The sequence below is a fragment of the Canis aureus genome, chromosome 5, assembly GCF_053574225.1.
Source record: "Canis aureus isolate CA01 chromosome 5, VMU_Caureus_v.1.0, whole genome shotgun sequence".
In the NCBI taxonomy this organism is placed as follows: domain Eukaryota; kingdom Metazoa; phylum Chordata; class Mammalia; order Carnivora; family Canidae; genus Canis; species Canis aureus.
Window position 1 is genome coordinate 59,384,281 of NC_135615.1, and position 19,936 is coordinate 59,404,216.

General features: G+C 52.3%; 1 protein-coding gene across 1 annotated transcript in view; it reads left to right on the forward strand.

Annotated features, from left to right (window-relative positions):
• CNGB1 (cyclic nucleotide gated channel subunit beta 1) overlaps positions 1–19,936 on the forward strand; it is a 69,263-nt gene that overhangs the window by 37,757 nt on the left and 11,570 nt on the right. The window contains exons 19-31 of the mRNA XM_077898282.1: positions 968–1,125; positions 2,173–2,331; positions 3,215–3,423; positions 4,147–4,197; positions 4,470–4,556; positions 6,481–6,545; positions 7,354–7,476; positions 12,507–12,648; positions 13,354–13,513; positions 15,381–15,478; positions 15,579–15,662; positions 18,758–18,876; positions 19,135–19,281. Of these exons, the coding sequence (XP_077754408.1) occupies positions 968–1,125; positions 2,173–2,331; positions 3,215–3,423; positions 4,147–4,197; positions 4,470–4,556; positions 6,481–6,545; positions 7,354–7,476; positions 12,507–12,648; positions 13,354–13,513; positions 15,381–15,478; positions 15,579–15,662; positions 18,758–18,876; positions 19,135–19,281 (1,602 nt within the window). The remainder of the gene's footprint in view (positions 1–967; positions 1,126–2,172; positions 2,332–3,214; positions 3,424–4,146; positions 4,198–4,469; positions 4,557–6,480; positions 6,546–7,353; positions 7,477–12,506; positions 12,649–13,353; positions 13,514–15,380; positions 15,479–15,578; positions 15,663–18,757; positions 18,877–19,134; positions 19,282–19,936) is intronic.

Sequence of the window (19,936 nt, forward strand, 5' to 3'; positions counted from 1 at the left end):
TGTGCTGTCTCTTGTTAAGGCCCCTGGACCGCTTGTCTCCAGCCTGCCTCATCAAGTGAGCACGGGGAGAGGAGCTGGCTTGCATTCTGGTTACCTTTGTGGATGAAAACAAATAGATGTGAAAATACTAGTATTACACTCAGCTCAGCACAATGGTCCCAGTGAGGCTGCTCAAAGGACAGCCGATTTGCAGCCTGTCTCAGCTCACTCCAGGCACTTGCCCCATGCTGAGTGGAGTGGTGGGCAGACTTGCACTCTCTCTCTTGCTGTCTCTCTGTCCATCTGTCTCTCTTGCTGCAAGTGCATGCAGTTTAAATTCCTTTAAGTTAAAAGGAAACAATTTTTAAAAAGATTTTATTGATTTATTCATCACACACACACACACACACACACACACAGAGGCAGAGACACAGGCAGAGAGAGAAGCAGGCTCCCTGAGGGGAATCCGATGTGGGACTTGATCCCAGGACCCGGGATCACACCCTGAGCCAAAGGCAGACATCCAACCATTGAGCCACCCAGGCGCCCCAAAAGGTTACATAATATATCCACAATATTCTTTTCCACCAGCTATTTCCTGAGCCAAAAATGTAGCCCCGTCCCTTCTTTGATGTGTCCCAGACACGAATCTCATGTGAACCCTGAATTGGGACCAACAGCCCTGATCTAAGTTCTAAGCTTTGCTGCCTAAATCTCAAGTGGGATCAAAGTTTTCTCAGAACTCTCCATCTGAATCAGATCCCACGTGGTACATTTTCTAAAAGCTGGGCCCCCGGGTGTTAGCCCCAGACTGAATTTCGTCCTAAAAGCTATTAAAGTGGATTTGATATTTCTGGTGTCAGAAGGACACCAGGACAGCTTTTACCTCCTTAGGGCCAGGTGGAATACAGATGCCATTCAGCTCTTGCCCGGGGGCACAGGGGTCCCTTCCCCTCCAGCCCACTCACTTCGGGTGGTGTGTCCACAGTGGCCAGGATCGCGCAACCTCCACGGCCAGCCAGAACAGCGCCATCATCAATGACCGGCTCCAGGAGCTGGTGAAGCTTTTCAAGGAGCGGACGGAGAAAGTGAAGGAGAAGCTCATCGACCCTGATGTCACCTCCGATGAGGAGAGCCCAAAGCCCTGTGAGTCCAGAGCTCGGATAATTCACCCTATCATAAACAGAGCCCCTAAAGCCCTTGTAAACTGGTGAGGGCACCCGCAAGGAAATGGTTGAGGTGCTTGAGAAAGGCCTACGTCCCCACTGTCTGGATTTTGGGGTCCTGTATGTACAGGTTTAGCTATGTATCCAGGGGACAAAATAAGGTCAAATTCTGACCAATGATCCAGTTTTACTTGGCTTTCCCTCTGGGCAAAGTACCCTCATTGGCCCTTCTGGCCCTTTCCCTCTGGCAGGCAGGTGGTTCAGCCTGGGAGGCATCTCATGGACTTACACTCAGAGGGTGTCCACACCCCACTCTGGAACCAGGCAGTCTTATTTTTTGGAGGCCTCATTTGGAATAGTCTCATGGGGCTACCTGAAAGTTTCCTGTTTTCAAGATTCCAGAGGGAAATGAGAGGTTTTCCAGGTCTTTCCAAAGGAGGACTGTGCCCCAGGTCTCAACAATGGACCTAGCAGGGCCTGGATCCAGAGTCCTAGAGCTAGAAATGCAACCATATTGAACCTACAAAATTCAACCTCCAGGTCACCAACAACATTGCCTTCAATGCACAGGGAGGCTCTGGTTCCCTTCAGTGTCCTATTTCAGAAATAAAGGAGCAAAGGTTCTTGTTCTGTAAAACCCAGAGCAAGGTTTCCCTGACTTCTGGCCCTGGGTCGTAGGAATCTGGGTATGAAACGCCCCCAGCCCTCCAGAGAGAACTGAGGGGGTCTAAACACAGATGCACACACAGACTTTTTCAAACATCCAACTTGTCCAGAAACATCTCATTCTGGGCAGCTCCTGAGAAGCAGCTCCAGACTGGTAGCTGATAAGAGTGTCAGGGCAGGTGCTGTGGGGTTTGCTGCAGGAGAGCACCCCGGCTTCTGCACGCAGGGCTGACAGCATGTTGTGAGGTGGCGCCAGGTTCTCTCGGATCCAGGTCCAGAATCTGGGGTTGGGAGCCCTCTCCCTGTATCCTCTGCCCGAGCCTCAGGGCAGGGTCAGATGGTCATTGGTGTCATCCCACAGCCCCGGCCAAGAAAGCCCCAGAGCCTGCCCCAGTCGTGAAGCCGGCTGAGGTGGGGCAGGCGGAGGAGGAGGAGCACTATTGTGACATGCTCTGCTGCAAGTTCAAGCGCCGCCCCTGGAAGACGTACCGCTTTCCCCAGAGCATCGACCCGCTGACCAGTGAGTCCTGGGTGGGCCTGGGCCTTGCCACGGCATACTGTGTGAGGGCAGAACAAGAGGGAGAAGCCGGGGGAGTGCAAGCCCCGAATAGGAACCTACTATCACACCCACCGCACAGACAAGGAAACTGAGGCACGACTAGTTAGTCAGACCGGAGCCCTGACCCTTGGTCAAGTCTGCTTTCTGCTCTTGCTGGCCCCTTCCTGGATCTATTACTCTGAGCAGGAAAGGGCAGAAATTCTTCTACATCTAAAGTGAATTCCCCTCACGTCCCTCTTAGCCCATGTTCTATTCCTCAGGAATGACAACCCCTCATATGGGCACAGCGCTTTACAGTTTACGAAGAACCTCCCAGCCTTTCTCAGCTGACCTCTCTTTGTGGCTTCCCTGGGGAGGCAGGGTGGGTGCCAGAGAGAGACTCCCCCGTGGTCACACAGGAAGTCCTGGGGGCACAGGACCCCTGGTGTCCACCGGGCCTTGGAAATGACTACATGACCACGATCCATCCATCCATCCACCTGTCCGTGTGTCCATCTTCTATCCGTTATTTACTATTGTGTATTTACTAAAGCAGGAAATACATTTTTGGAAATATTTCAATAGGAAACAGAGCGTAAGTGTTTTCTAGTTAGCTGCCTATTATCTAATAATGCCCCCATAGCCTCTCTTCGAGTATTCTGGTTTATTAGGGCCTAGCAGTGATTTATTTTTGAATCAAAGATAGTTTTATACCCCCCCCCCCCCACACACACACGCCAGTCACAGAAGTGCCGCATCTAGGAACAGACAAGTGGAAAGAAGGAAGGTCCTTCCCTAATCCTACTGTGGAGGAGCCCTCCTCCAGCTGACATCTAGCATGTTCCTGTCCCTCCGCTCCCTGCAGACCTGATGTACATCCTGTGGCTGTTCTTTGTGGTGCTGGCGTGGAACTGGAACTGTTGGCTGATCCCCGTGCGCTGGGCCTTCCCTTACCAGACACCAAACAACATCCACCTCTGGCTGCTGATGGATTATCTATGTGATCTCATCTACCTCCTGGACATCACCGTGTTCCAGCTGCGCCTGCAGTTTGTCAGAGGGGGAGACATCATTGTGAGTCCCGGGCAAGTGGAGGCGGGCAGGGCGGGGGCAGACCCTGCAGCCAGGGCCTTCAGGAGCCTGCCCCCTGTTGCTGCTGCTGCTGCGATAGACGAGACAAATGAACAGGATCTCGGGAACATCTGCCCGTGCCAGGATCTCGGGAACATTTGCCTGTGCTAGTTCAAATTACACGCACCGAATATTGTTCAGGGGAGAAATGGCTCCTGGACCATCTGATAGAATGAAAGATGGAAAGTGGACCAGAGAAGGACCTTTAGGTGAATCTGGTTCGAATCCCAGCACTACCATAACTAGATGCAGCCCCCCTGCCACCTCTGAGCCCCAGTTTTCTCATCTGTGAAATGGGGATAGTAATTGTTCCTGCTTCATAGTGCTGCTGTGAGGGCAGATTGAGATGATGTCTGCAGAGCGGCCAGCGTGGGGAACTGCTGGCCAACAATGCTTCCTGGGGGTCCTGCAAAGAGCATGCTGCTTGGACCCATGTGAGACCCTGTGCCCTGGTACAGGCCCTGCTTACTGGGGAGGAAACTGAGTCCTGGTTTTGACTTGGCAGTTGTCCAAGCCCACCCCAGGTAGATTCCCATCTCCTAGCTGGACATTCAGTTTTAGGCTCATGCTCTTAGCACATGGGTCTAAGGAATGTCCACGCTGCTCCCACGGGGTCAGGGATGAGGCTCTCCGGCCATCTCACGGTCGGTATTCTGTTTCTTTCAGACAGACAAAAAGGAGATGCGGGACAACTACCTGAAATCTCGTCGCTTTAAGGTGCGCGCTGGCGGGGGGGCGGGCGAGCTTCTGCCTGGTCTTGGGAGGCAGTGTGTCTGGGGACCCTGGGTGCTGTGGGGCGGGTGTGATGTGGTTCCCACCAGGATCACTCTGGGTGGGCAAACACAGGCTTGTTGGTGGAGTGCTCTGTGCCCCCTCCTGGGGCATTCTGACTGCGCTTTTCCCCTGAAGGTAGAGACCTGTCATTCCCCGAACCCCCAACCCCTGGGGCGGCCCATTTCATACACTGTGGTGTCCCACTGGGATTTCAGATGGACATGCTCTGCCTCCTGCCCTTGGACTTCCTGTATTTGAAGTTTGGCGTGAATCCCCTCCTGCGCTTGCCCCGCTGTTTGAAGGTAGGCTTCCCACCGGAGACCTCGGCTCCCCCAGGCTCTGCACTGGCCCTGCCATTTGAGCTCTGCCCTGAGCAGCTGAGCAGCACTGGGGAGCAGGGAGGGTGGGGGGCGCTTCAGGGTGTGTGGGGGGGAGGGGGGATGGGAAGTTCCCTAAAAGTGTTAGCGCTTCTCACTTGTGCTGTGTGTTAGGTATTATTCCCAAAGCTTTACGAGTACTTACTCCTCGACCCTGTGAGATGAGTGTTTAGTACCAGCATTTTACCAGAGGTTCAGTAACTTGCCCTAGGTCACACAGGTCGGAAGGAATGGAGTCCGGATTTGAACCCAGGCAGCCTGCCTCCACTGTCTATGCTTGCATTAATTATAGAAACAACAGGGGGACTTCTGCTTTTATGATGGTGTGCATCTGAAAGATGGGGACACTGAGGCTTGGAAAGCTTGGGTCACTTGCTCAAGGTTACAGGAGCCAGGAAGTACCCAGGAGAGATTTGGATGTGCAGCCCAATACGTGTTTCTTCTTTTAATTTTTTATTTTTATTTTTATTTTTTTATTTTTATTTATTTTTTTTTTCTTTTAATTTTTTAAAAGATTTTATTTATCTATTTGAAAGAGAGAGAGAGAGAGAACACAAGTAGGGAGGTGGGGGAGAGAGAGAAGCAGGCTCCCAAATGGATTTTTCTGGCAGATCAATTAAATTCATCTCTCTCCTTACGCGATACTGTTGCCTCTTCTCCAAAACGCTAATGAGGGAATTCACAAAAAGAGGCAAACACAATACCCTGAATAACTTGGAGAAACAGGACAGAGGAAAATAGGAAGCAGGCAAGGACCCTGAAGAGAAGACAGCACATCGTGTTGGAATTGAGCGCAGATCCTACCGCTGGGCTCCCCGGCTGCCCAAGAGGCAGGGCGAGCCTGGAAGCAGCACCGGTCTTATCCGACATGTGCCAGCCCCCTGGGGGCCACAGAGGTAGGTTTCTTTAGAGCCAAAGAGCAGAGCAAGCCGAGGTTTACTCCCCACATAGTGGTGGGATCCACGTCTGGGTTCACGTGGTGGTGGTGAGCGTGTGTGACTCATGTGTCTGGTGTTTAGCACGACCCCAGGACAAAATTCTGAGCCTAAGGGGAGAGAGATCCAAGACCCCAGCCCCAAGCCTCCCCCCCCCCCCCGCCAAACTCTGGGGGGACTTTAGAATGACTGCCTGGAGGATGACCAGTGCATGGCTCAGGGCATTTCCCTCACCGTTGTTCTCAAATGTCAAGCAATACATGTGCCAGGTGTTGCTGTTATGAGTATGCTCTGGGCTCAAATCCTGCCTCTGTCACTTAGCAGCTGTGTACTCTGGGCAAGGGACTCAGCTTCACGAAGTGCCAATTTCCTCTCTGTAAAAGGAGCATGATACCACATAGCTCACGTGTAAATAAGTAAGGAGGCCATGTATAAAAAGCAGAGGTGTTCGTGAAGAAGAGCAGTCACTACTATAATTGTATTATTATAAACAAGCCTTTGAAGGATCTAGGTGCGGGGTGGTAGGGATGATGTTTCTTTGTAAAATGGTTTCTTTTATAAATAGACGTTGAAAACAGGGTCCTAAACCTGAGATGCATGTCCCCCTGAAGATGTCACGATGGGCTTCGGATGGTCTCGGAGCCCCCCTGACACAAATGCAAACTGTGAGAACAGGATGGGATGTAATTGCTGTGGGAAGAGGGGGGTCACAGTTTCCAGCGGATTGGTAAATGGGGTTCCTGGCCACCACCCATGGGAGGGCTAAGGACCTCTGATTTGTGAGTGTCACTGCCCAGCCTCCTGGGAGGGCGCTGCAGAGAGAGGCCTCCGTTCTGGGGAGCAGGCTGGAGAGGGGAGGGTAGCACACCCCCCATGGACGGCGGGCTGTCCTCATGCTTTGCTCTTCTTCCCAGTACATGGCCTTCTTCGAATTTAACAGCCGCCTGGAATCCATCCTCAGCAAAGCCTATGTTTACAGGTGAGACACACACGCACACACACGTGCGTGTACACTGGCCGTTTGCAGCAACAACGGAGCAAGGCACTCTCTACTCATATTTCTTCCCCTTTCAAGCTCCTCTGGCCCTGCAGGCCCCAGTGCTACCGGAAGCCAGGCCTCTTCCTGGCCCTTCTCTAAAGGGATGTTTGTTTTTTTAGAGAACCAAGAATGTCCCATTTCCCCCAATTGTGAGGAGAGCGCACAGAGGTTCCTATGTACAGCTCGCCACTGTTTCCAGGGAGCCGGGCCTCATTTTGATCTCAGCTCAGGGAACTGGGTGCCTCAACCTGGCTCGAACATAGGGGGGCTGTGTGTAAGGACGGCGGGCCAACTTTCGTCGGGGGCACTAGACCAGCCGGCCACACTCAGGGACAAAGCTCCTCCACGTTGCTCTCGAGTGGCGCTTCTCTGCACACATCTGTCCCTTCTCTGGCCCTCTCCAAGGATACACACCCTCTGTCCTTCCTGCCCCCAGAACCATCTGCACATGGAACTCAGGGCCATTCCAGCCCCTGGCCTTGACGATTTGCCATTCACAGGCCACCATCCCTAACTGTCCAAGTCTCAAAACAGCATCCAGTTGGCCCAGTCTGGCCACCGGCTGGTTCCCATCAGCCAGGTGTCCATCCTGCCAGGCCGAGGGACAGGGCCATGAAGCTCCAGCAGGGAGATATCTGAGGCAGGTGTCAGGGGAGGTGAAGGTGGGCTTGTTTCCCACAGTCCCCCTGGGTGACAGATCATGGCCACCCTTCCCGTTGATGTGGTCACACCTTTCCTTCTCCCGCAGGGTCATCAGGACCACGGCCTACCTGCTCTACAGTCTGCATGTCAACTCCTGTCTGTATTACTGGGCATCTGCCTATCAGGGCCTCGGCTCCACTCACTGGGTTTACGATGGTGTGGGAAACAGGTGAGCCAGTCACCCTCCTGGGGCTCTAATCCACAGAGAGTCCTGGAAAGAGGTCCCATTGCTGCCATGAGAAAGTATGAGGACCATGTGTCTGTGTCCTCACTGAGCTCACGTTTCCTGAGCACCTGCCACGTGCTAGGCAGAGGGAGGCACAGAAAGAAACTAGACCTGCTAGAAAGATCCTTTCAGCCTCCTAAAGCCTAGTAGAGTTGGCAAATTCACCTCACGTGTGCGTCTACTTCTCTACTCCATGGACACAGCCAAGTGGGAAGGAGGCCAAAGCACACTTCTCAACATAGCTCCCTGGGCGTCGCTAGCCACGCGGGAGCTGGCAAACAAGGTGAAGCCTGCTTGCCAGACCAGAGAGCTGCCATACGTTGTGGGACGTGTTCAAATAATGACGATGTCAAGGTACTTCTACTAACCCGAGCAGCGAGCCCTTACAGCAGAGAATGCTTATTCTGTACCAGCCCTGGTTTAAGTACTTAGCAAAGTAACTCATTGAATCCTTCTAGGAATCACATGAGATAGGTACATCATTCCCATCTTACAGATGAGAAATGACTAACCAAGGTCGCACAGTTCATTCATAAGTTCCAGAGCTGGGATTTGAACCTGGGCAGTGTGTCTGCAGTCTTAACCAGCGCACCATCTGCCTGGTGCCAGAGAAGCATGGGGAACGTGGCACAGGACGGTCAGTTCCCAAAAGCTGCATTTGATTTTGGCCTTGGTAGGTGGAGGGAAGGGGCAGAGAAGCCTTGGGGGAGGGAGCAGCGGAACAAAGGTGCAGAGTTGCAAAATGGTGGAGTCAGGGCTCTGGGAGCCCTCTTGTGTGGTGGCAGGGGCTACCCAATATCATGGCCACTAGCCACCAGGGGCCACCAAATATTTAAAATGCAGCGTGACTAAGATGTGAAATACACACGGGTTCAGAAGATATGAAGAAACACGTCAACTGCCTTATTACTAATGCCCAAAACTTTGGTTATGCATTGAAATGATATTCATTTTGATATTTTGGGTCACTAAAAAATGTTATTGAAATTAATTTCACCTGTTTCATTTTACTTTGAGGAAATGTAGCAGCTGGAAAAAGTTTTAAATTCGGTATGTGGGTCTCATCATATTTTAATGGGATAGTGTGGTTCTGAGCCATGGGGACCCCAGTATGGGGTTCTTCTTTGCAGTTCTTCATTTCATATATATTTATTCTGATTATTAAAGAAAGATCAGGAACATTCTCTATTTCTTGCATTCTAAGATGTAGTCCATTCTGTGATGCATTTTTGAGTCAATACAGCTTTTGGCAAAAAAAAAAAAAAATTTCAACAAATGTACCCATAGATTTTAAGAGACATCCCAGTTTTAGAAATGTGAAAATGTGGAAAAATATGTCACCCACAGGGATATAGAATAACATAATATCATGCATATCTGTCCATCATTAATTTTTTTTAAACCACAATAGTAATATCCCTGCCGTGCAGAGAGGCCAGTGTTTCTTTGACTATGTCCTCATCGCTGGGCTCTGGAGGTATGCCTCCAGTTCTTCTGTCTGACCCGGGATGCTGCAGTGAGCATCTTTGTCCTCTGACCTGAGTGTTTCCTCATAATAAATTCCTGAAAGGGGATGGCATGGCCAAGGATATGAACATTTCTAAGATTAAAAAATATATATATTATTTTTGTAGTTAGTACACTATGTTTTTTAGAGCGGTTCCAGGTTTAACAGAAGAGCCGATGGGGAAGTACAGGGAGTTCCCGTATGCGGCCACATTTGTAATGGTCAGATGGATGCGGAGAGCTACCCGGGCTACCCTCTCACCTCTTGCCTCAAAACCTTGGAAGCAGGAAGATGACAGGGCCCAGGGGGATCTCAGAAAGATGACTCTGCTGGTGATGGTTGAAGGGAGGATGGACCAACAAGATAGGCAGGAAGCCCAGGGACCTGATAGGAGGAGCAACAAAAGGCCCTGACAAAGGGTTGGTATGATCAGGGGGAGGGAGGGCCATGTGGGAAGGTAAGCAGGAACCCTTGGAGTCCAGATCGGGGGTGTGAGCCTGGAGAGCCTGGGCACAGACTTTAGGAGTCCAGGGAAGGGAAGAACAGAAGCTATTCGTTAAAACTCGTTCTGTGACCTTGGTGGAGGCCCCTCCCTTCCTGAGACTCAGTTTCTCTTCTACAACTTGAAGATGGTGTTACATTCAGATTTCTTCTTTTTAAAAAAGACTTTATTTATTTATTCATGAGAGACACACACACACAGAGAGAGAGAGAGAGAGAGGCAGAGACACAGGCAGAGGGAGAAGCAGGCTCCATGCAGGGAGCCTGATACAGGACTCGATCCCAGGACCCGGGGATCACGACCTGAGCCAAAGGCAAGCGCTCCACCACTGAGCCACCCAGGCGTCCCTACATTGAGATTTCTTGTGGGGAATGATAAACTAATGTGTGCAGCATGTCCAGGTCATGCCTGGACAGGAGTCAGTGGCCATTTTCTAGCTACAGTCATTCTTATAGGGAAGCCGCATACCAGGAGAGAGGTTCCTAACCCGGGATCCAGACTCGTAGAGGGTGGCCCCACCACCACCGTCCTGGAAATTGGAGCTAAATTTTGAGGACATGCTGGCTTCCTGAAGAAGAAGGTTGCTAGCTTTCCTTAGATTCACAAAGGGGTTTGTGCTCCAACAAGCTAAAAACCTAGGTCCCAGGATTGAGCCTGGCACACCTATCATGGGCAGGCCTGGGATGGAATGGCAAGCAGAGAAGGGGAAGACAGGGGACAGCTATCAGGGACTTCCTCCTGCAGGGACCTTAGAAGGGACACTCTGTCTTGGCAGCACTACTTTTCTCTGAACAAAATCCTACAGGGAACCCCCAATATGTGCAAAAAAGCACAAATGGTGAAGGATCCCTCCAAAAGTCCAATATCATGGGTAAATTACTTTCAAAGTAGTGACTGTTTGTTGAGTGTCTGCTCTGGCCCAGGGGCTTGAGGACCCAAGCTCACACCTATGGGGGTCTCCCATCCTGCTCTGCTTCTGCCTGGCCTGGAGCACGCAGGGGTCCCCACAGGCCCAGTAGCAGGGAAGATGCCAGGACTTCAAGACCCTGAGACGGGCCACGCCAGTAGAAGTTTCCTCCAACCAGAAAGCTTTTGGGGAGAGGCTTGGGGACCTTGCTCCCACGCCTTTCTGTTGGTGGCCTAGGGGCACTCCCTGAGCTCCCAGACAGGTGCTCCCCTCATTCTCTGCTTAAGGCTGCTTTGCACGCCCTCTGGTGGCCGGGGGACGGTATGACCAGGGCTTTACTGGGGAGACCCTTGCTCTGAGACGTCTAGTACCAGGGCGGAAGGAGGAGCAGGGTCGCCCAGGGTTACCCAGCACCCCACCCCAGGCCTCCCAGCTCGTAGTCAGAGGCGGAGACCCCTCCAACATAACTCCCCAGTAACCTCTGCTCCCTTTCAGGGCTCCCTCCCAGGGCTCTTTGCACGATTTCGTGCTGTCCATTAGATGGTGAGCTGCTTGAGGACACAGGCGAGTCTGCTGTTCCCTACTGCGGGCGGGCGTGTGGCCGGTGCCAGCGGCAGAGAAAGCTCTGGTAGCGGACGTTTACTGAGAGCTCATCATGTCCCGGGAGCTCTTCTAGCACCTCATTTTTTCCTCACGGTCCCCCTGTGAAGGATGTTCTATTGCCATGTCCATTTTATTTTATTTTATTTTATTTATTTATTTGTTTTTTAAAACTGTTTCTTTTTTTTTTAATTTTTATTTATTTATGATAGTCACAGAGAGAGAGAGAGAGAGAGAGAGGGGCAGAGACATAGGCAGTGGGAGAAGCAGGCTCCATGCTCCAGGAGCCCGACATGGGATTCGATCCCGGGTCTCCAGGATCACGCCCTGGGCCAAAGGCAGGCGCTAAACCGCTGCGCCACCCAGGGATCCCTGCCATGTCCATTTTAGGAGAAAGAAGCCAAGGCTTACTGAGATTAATAATTTGTCCATGTTAATGCAGCTAGGAAGTGGTGGAGCTGGGTTTGAGCCCAGGCAGTCCCACCCAGAGCCCATGTTCTGACCACAGCTCTGCAAAAATAGCTGGTGAACAGAGCGCCAGGGGGGAACCCAATTGGGGTCATCATCAGACTGGGTGATCTTTGCCAGCCAGATGATGGTCTTGGTTTTGGTGCTGAGCAGGGACCTCAGAAGTGTGGGTGTATCAGGACGCTGGAGGTGGGGCAGGCTCTGGACACCTTCTGCACGCCCAGGGAGGAACACAGGACAGCTGGGCTTGTCCTGTCCTTGAGCCTTGCTCACCTCACCCATTGGAAGGGCACAGCCTGAAGGTGTGAACAGATGTATGAAGGACTGTTACTTCTCTGTGATAATGAGATAAACTTGGGGCATCTCCTATGCCTTCTACCACCCAGTAGGACCCTATCACCCAGACCTCCCTTCCTAGGTTCATGCACTTGTGTAGAGGTGTTACTAACAGTGGGTGAAGCTCCGAGAAGCAGATGACAGCCTGAATTCTAATCCCAGCTCTGTACCTGGCCAGCTGGTGACCATGACCGTTTCCTTTGCCTTCTGGGACCTCAGTTTCCCTATCTGGAAAAGGAGTGGGAAAAGCAGAGTGTCAGAAAAGGTAGTCCTGATATGTCTTTCAAGTGCAAAGTCGCTCTTGCTTTCCATGAACCAATGTGGCGGGATGGCAAAGGGAAGTTAGTGGACATTGAAAGAATATAGAGGGAGCCCAGACGTCAGGAGTCAGAAGACCCTGGTCTATCCTCCTGCCAAGTCTTTCTAGCAATCTCCTGGAGCCTCAGTTTCCACATCTGTATATGGAGTTGACAACAAGCCTCTGCATCTATGAGCACGCTCGGCAAACCGCAGGGCTCTGTGGGTGTGAAGCTGTTTTCCTTGTACTTAGAAATAAAGCGTTTGCATCTTGCACAGCTGTCAGAGCCAGGCCACCCAGGCTCAGCAGGGTGGGGCCTTTGCTGACCGAGGTCCCCTTCCTCTTCTCTCTCTAGTTACATTCGCTGTTACTACTGGGCTGTGAAGACCCTCATCACCATTGGTGGGCTGCCTGACCCCAGAACGCTCTTTGAAATTGTCTTCCAGGGGCTGAACTATTTCACGGGTGTCTTTGCTTTCTCTGTGATGATCGGACAGGTAGCTGGGTCACCAGTCTGGCTTGCCACCCACCCGTCTGCCAGGGCCCCTCCCACTACTGCCAGAAATGTCACCATCTGTGGCCATTCCTTTTGGACTAAGTCTGGGAAAGAGCATGAGTCCTAGACTCAGGAGCCTGGAGCTCTGGGACCTGTTGGGTGAAAGGGGTGGGGGTGGGGGTCTAGGTCCCAATCTTCTCTACCGTTGCTTCCATTGGAAAGGTCGGTCCCTTTGGGTTATCTTTGCGGAGCTGGGCTGAATGGCTGTCTGCAAAGCCTGGGGATTTGGACTGCTCCCTCGGAGAGAAACCCCTGGGGGTGTCTAATGTGCAGGGGGAGGGCTCCATCTCATATTCTATTCAGTGCAGGAAGCCAGAGTCAGGCGGCCTCAGAATTGGGTCCTGCCCCAAGCAGTAGTACATCAGGTTCACATTTCTTCCCTGAGGTCAAAGTGGCTTTAGGCACCAAGGGGCCAGGTGGGACCAGAAGCAGCCCAGCCCAGTGAGGCCTTTCCTCCTGGTGGGGCTCCAGGGCCTGAGGCTGCTCAGGGGGTCAGCAGCCTCGCTCCTGCCTACCCCTGTCGGCAGCCTCCCTCCCTCCTGATCCCCCTTCCTCGAGCGCCCCTCGTCTGTGTAGAGTAAACGTGCTCATGATGCACAGCCCCAAAGCCCCACTCTGACCCTCGACTCTTTCACTTTGCCCCTAGATGAGAGACGTGGTGGGGGCCGCCACCGCCGGGCAGACCTACTACCGCAGCTGCATGGACAGCACAGTGAAGTACATGAATTTCTACAAGATCCCCAGGTCCGTGCAGAACCGTGTCAAGACCTGGTACGAGTACACCTGGCAGTCCCAAGGCATGCTGGGTAAGATGGGTGCTCTGGGTGCCACCAGCTATCCCCCGGCCACCTCCTCCTGGGCCCCTGCCTTCCTGGCCCCTGCCTCTGCCCTGTGTCCCTGAGGTCCTGAGCACTGGGGCCTCTTGGCTGTGGCCCCAACATTTTCAAGTGAGGGGGGCCTAAGGGAGGCCCATGAGGTACCCCCAACTGGGCTGTCAGGAGACCCCTGAAGACTTGAGGTGCCCTGCCCCCCATCACCTCTGAGATGCGTCCCCATCAGAGATGGAAGTACAGTAGGAATCGGGGCAGGGGGAAGGCCCCTCTCTTTCTCTTCCATATACATGCACACATACACATATTTTTTGCTAGGTTTTTTGATGTTATGCTTTGCTTCTGAGATTCTTTGGCCACAATGATGCCTTTAATTCACCACCGTTTCTGCTTTCTTGCCAATGATAGGGTGGGCTCAGTGACCCTTGTGAAGTGGGGGAAACTTACCTGTACGTTGTTTTCTTTCTTTTTTTTTCTCTTTTAAGATTTTATGTATTTATTCATGAAAGAGACTTAGAGAGGCAGAGACACAGGCAGAGGGAGAAGCAGGCTCCATGCAGGGAGCCGCATGTGGGACCCGATCCCGGAACCCCGGGATCACACCACTCCACCACTGAGCCACCCGGGTGCCCCTGTACATTGTTTTTAAATGTAGTGAAGTTTTCGTGAATTCTAATCAAATTCTTAATTAAATTTGAATGTGCTACTTATACATTAATTAAGTCACACATTTTCTCCCCAGTCGTTTTTTTTAAATCTTGGGGCGCTAGTAATTTAGTTTTCAGAGCTTAGACATCATTTTGAAAGCCCCTGAGAAGCCAGTGGGCCACTGGCACTGTGCCTTAGAACCCCCTCAACTGTCTCAGCTGATTCAGGGCCCCGCTGCTTCCACGCGCTTCCCTCTCTGAAGAAGCCACACTTCAGCGCCCAATCTCCTGAGCCGAGGGGTTGTCAAATCTGTGGACAGTGAGTGGTCGAGCCTTCGCCGCTATCCGCTGCTATTGCACTCAGTCTGTAAAGACATGTTGCCGTCCATTGCCTCATTCTGTCCCAGTGACAGCCCTGTGACATCTGAACCATTGCCCTCTTCCACACGAAGGGGCCACAGGAGAGGGCCAGGGTCGTGCAGATCCACACTTGAGCCCATAAATAATGGTGGTGCAGCGGGAGGGGCGTCGGGATCGAGGTCAGGCAGTGCATTTCCTGTCCCTGGCCTCGACATTCATTCTGTGCCAGGCGCTCTGCTGGGAGGGGCGGACCCCATCATGGGCAAAACACTCTCGGCCCCTGCTCTCCTGGGACGGGCCCAGGACCCCACAACCGGGGTGGGGGGCTGATGCCATTTCCCCTGGGCTGCGTGGCTGTGGGCAAGTCACTGCCCTCCTGAGCCTCCCTTTCTTGCAAAGTGGGGATTATAGTAGTGGGGACCTCTCGGGTTGTTGGGAAGATTTACTAAAACCACCTTTGTAAAGCTCTCTGTAAAAAAGTGTTCCATATACTTCAGTTCTCGGGCTGGTGGGAAGAAACCATTGCAATGAGGGGTGTGATCAGTGCTACAGCACAGAGACTGCTAAACAGAATGTCTGGGCATGGGGATCTCCAGGGAAGGCTTCTTGGAGGAGGTGACGTTAGTCCTGGGGTCTGAAGAATGAGTAGAAGTTAACCAGGGAAGGACATGAGGGTGTTCCCTGCACAGGGAATAGCATCTGAACAACCCAGAGAGGGGACTCTCCCTGTATAGCGTGGTCCGGGGGGGCAGAGGAATGGTGTGGCCAGGGCCCCGTGGGAGGGTGGGGCAGAGGCCTGGATGTGCCTCTGACACTTGCCAGGGTCTCCTTTCCAGACGAGTCAGAACTGATGGTGCAGCTTCCAGACAAGATGCGGTTGGACCTCGCCATCGATGTGAACTATAACATTGTCAGCAAAGTGGCTCTCTTCCAAGTATGGCCCCCCCAGGACCCCCATCCCCGGGCTTCCGGGAAGGCCCCGAGGCCACATCGTCCCCTAAACAGGCATTCTTTTACCCTCTTCTTGGGGACAGGGCTGTGACCGGCAGTTGATCTTTGACATGCTGAAGAGGCTTCGTTCTGTCGTCTATCTGCCCAACGACTACGTGTGCAAGAAGGTGAGTGGCTCGAGGCAGCTGCACGACAGTCTGGGATTTACGGTGCACCTGCCTGCTGGGAGCTGGGCTGAAGGGGGTGCCTTTGGAGGCCTGGGAGTGTTGGCAAGCCCAGGGAGAGCGGCATCCCTGGGGAGGGAGAGCTGACCCCAGGGCTCTCGGGTTGTTTGGCATGAGGTGGCTTTGTCTGGCTCCAGGCCTTGAACCCAGGTGTGCCTCAGGCTCTGCTCAGGACACAGGACCAGGGGCACTGGGATGAGGAACCCCGCTTTCCAGAAAAGGAAAGTAAGGGGCCGAGCAGGAGGTTGGGCCTTGACCCTATAGATGGAGCTGCTTCCAGGGTCTTGGTCTTCCTATCAGGAAAATGGGGCTGGGGTAGGTTGGAGGTTGCAAACTGGTGGCCTTCATATAGGAACCAGCCCATACATTGTTTTGTGGTTTGGGGTGTGGGGTTTTTCCCCCTAATTAAAAAAAATTATTTATTTATTTATTTGATGCAGAGAGAGAGAGCCCAAGTAGGCAGAGAGACAGGCAGAGGGAGAGGGAGAAGCAGGCTGGATGCAGGGCTGGATCCCAGGCTCCCCTTTTTTCCTAATCTTAAAAAAAAAAAATGTTGGATCAGTTCCCAACCTTTAAAAAATTTGAAGGTCTTACATAAAAATCCAGACTTCTGGCTGAAAACTGAGCTCCACTGTCCCAAATAGCAAGAGTCTACTGGAGTGAAGAAGGGGTTGCTCCTGAGGGCGGGACATCACCCTCTCTCCTGATTCCACAGGCCCCAGCCCTCCCCACTGCCCTCTACCAGGCTCCCTTCATTCCTTAAACTGCCCATCAGATCCTAGAACACATTTGGATTTGAACCTGGGGCTACACAGTGTTGAGGCCCTTTCTGCTCCCATTCCCTGGGATACACGGTGAGACCAAGGTCACCTGTGAGTGGGTGGTTAGGGTGGAAAGGCAAGAACTCAGATTTCAGCTCCCCTGTTACAGAGCTGTTCAGGCTGGGTGTGTGTACAGGGGTGAACAAAACACCCAAGCAACCCCTCTGAGACACAGGAAACCCCAGCCCAAGAAGGCCCCCATGCAAAGTTGTATGCTGTACAGTAGTGAAGTTTCCGGAAGCAGAGAGCCGTGGGGACTGAGGAGACAGTGCTAGAGATGGTTGAGAACTTAGAGCTGCAGCCCTAGAGGCCAAGAGGGGTTTGGGTGATTTGTCTGACACCAGGGCTACTTCCTAGCTGTGCCCCTTGGGGCAGTGGCTTGCCCTCTCTGAGTCTCTCGCTTCTCATGGGTAAAGTAGGGATGTTGCTGGTACTCCCTCCTGGGGTGGTTGTGAAAATTGAATAAGCTGTGCCTACAGAGTTTGGCACCGTGCTGGCAGAGTCGGTGCCACTGCCGCTGTTACTATCCTTGGGTAATGTAGAACTTGCTGGCAAAGGAGCAAGACCGAACCAGGTGGTTGGAGTTGGCGGGGGAGAGCACTTGATGAGCAAGTGGGAATGGCGCCCTCTGCTGTCCAGTTTTGCGCTGCGCTGAACTTGCTGAGATTGGCACCCCCCTCCCCCCACCTGTCGCCTCCCACCATTGATTGCCCACCCCAGGGCGGTTAATGAGGCGAGGGTGAGCTCTTTAGACCCTTCAGCCCTGTGTCAAATTGGACGCAGAACAGGGACATGAAACTTTCTTCCTGTTGAGAAGCTCATGCACGTGTGAGACGCCCAGGAAACGTTTGTCGAATGAGTACAAAGTGTGATCAATTTATCTATTTTGCTCTCTCTCCTTTCAAACATTCCAGGTGTGATGGACATGTGGCAGGGGACTGTGAGGGCATGAGGATTGGAAGGTGCATGGTAGACTGGGTGTTTCTGATTGCAGTCTGAAGCAAGCCATTCATTCATTCATTCACTCAGTCGTGCATGTATGCATGCACGCTTTCATTCATTCGTTTGCTTTGATTTGGGATTCAGACCATTGCATTCGTTTGCTCCAGCTGCTCCAACCAAGTGTCAGAGACTGGGCGGCTTTAGCAACAGAAATGCATTGTCTCTCAGTTTTGGAGGCTAGAAGCCCAAGATCAAGGGGTTAGTTGGGTTGGTTCCTTCTCAGGGCTGCGAGGGAAGGGTCTGCTCCTCTCTCCTTGGGTTATAGATGGCTGTCCTCTCCCTGTGTCACTTTGTATCATCTTCTCAGTATAACTGTCTCTGTCTCCCAGTATCCCCTTTAGAGACACCAGTTGTATTGGATTAGGGGCTCATACAACTCCAGTAGGACCTTATCTTTATTTAATGGATGACGTCTGCAATGACCCTATTTCCAAAAAAAGGTCACGTTCTGAACAACGGGGGGTGAGGACTTCAACATATGAGGTTGGGAAGGACACCATTCCATCCACAGCAGCCATGAGCTCTGGACCCAGGCTGTCTGGGTTCAAATCCCCACTCTCCCTTGGCCTAGCTTTGCGACCTCGGGCAAAGAGTTCCTGCCCCAGAGCTGTTGAGGACCTGGGACTTGGAGCAATGCCCCGCATAGGAAATGTAGCACGAGCACTGGACTTCATTACTGATGCTGTTATCATTGAGCAGACCTGGGACTTGGAGCAATGCCCCGCACAGGAAAATGTAGCACGAGCACTGGACTTCATTACTGATGCTGTTATCATTCCTCTTTCAGTTAGCAAACACTTACCGAGCTCCTGAAGGGACATGGGCTAGGTATCAATTTATTGGATGAACCGCTGTTAATTTTCTCCATGCCTCCGGGCCCTCCACTGGCGTGTAGATTCAGGAATTTGCAGAATGCCATCACACGTGCACCTTCTAGCTTACCTAGCTTACTTCCCTTTCCATCACATCACTAACTCCCCAAGTAATCCTGTCAGTCAGGCAGGCCGGGGGTGGCCACTCTCCCCAATCCACAGATGGGGAAACTGAGGCCCCAGAGGGGAAGCGACTGACCCTGTACCGCACACTGAGTCAGTGGTGGGGCTGGATGCCATCCTAGGGTCCTCTGCATTGCACCAGTGGCCTCCGGGCCCAGCCCCGCCGCCTCTGTGGTCACTTTTGGTAATGGCAGAGGGGCTCACCCCTTCTCTGTTTCAGGGGGAGATAGGCCGAGAGATGTACATTATAAAGGCAGGAGAGGTGCAGGTGTTGGGCGGCCCCGATGGGAAGGCTGTGCTGGTGACGCTGAAAGCTGGATCTGTGTTTGGAGAAATAAGGTCAGAGGGGAGCTGGGGTGAAATGGGCGGACCTGGGCCCAAACTGGGGTGGGGGGCTGTCCATGGGAGGGAAGACCTCGTCCTCAAGGGCCCTTTGGTGGAAGGAGGCCACTGTGGTTGCTGACATATGCAGGGTGAGCCCTGGCTCTCGACCATGTGGGGCCTCCACTGCGCTCCGGGAAGGGGGTGGGAAGGGACATTTTAGTGGGATTCTAACCCCAGCCTGCCAGGTCTCACCTCCTTCCTTCTCTACCCCAGCTTACTGGCTGTTGGGGGCGGGAATCGGCGCACAGCCAATGTGGTCGCCCACGGGTTTACCAACCTCTTCATTCTGGATAAGAAGGACCTGAATGAAATTTTGGTGCATTATCCTGAGTCTCAGAAGTTACTCCGGAAGAAGGCCAGGTACATTTTTTTATTTAACACACAAAAAAATCCATATATTACGTCATTGCGCATTTCTTAAGGACTAAAACTTTCTCTTACATGGCCGGGGTACCTTTATCAAAATCAGGAAATGTGCTGCTGAAACGATGCTATTATCTCATCCCCAGTCCATCTTCAAATTTGGCCGATTGTCCCAATTATACCTTGGGTACCCTTTCTGGTCTTCTTTTCCATCTCTGGATCTAGTGTAGGACCACCTGTTTCATCACATAGCCTTGTGTCTTACTCTCTTTGGATCTGGGATTGTCCCTCAGCCTTTTTCCATCTTGAGTGATTTGAGGAGGACAAGCCAGTTATTTTGTAGACTGTCCCTTCATTTAGCTGATTTAGGTTTAGCTGATTAACTTCAGGTTCTGCATGGGGGCAGGAATTCCTCAGAAAAGATGTTGTGGGGTGCCTGGCTGGCTCAGTTGGTAAGGCATGCCACTCTTGAATTCAGGGTTATGAGCTCAAGCCCGACATTGGGCATGGAGCCTACTTTTTAAGAAGTGATGTTGTGTTTTTTTTTTTTTTTTTTTTAAATTTCATTGGGACGCCTGGATAGCTCAGCGGTTTAGCACTGCCTTTAGCCAAGGGCATGATCCTGGAGACCTGGGAGTCCCACGTTGGGCTC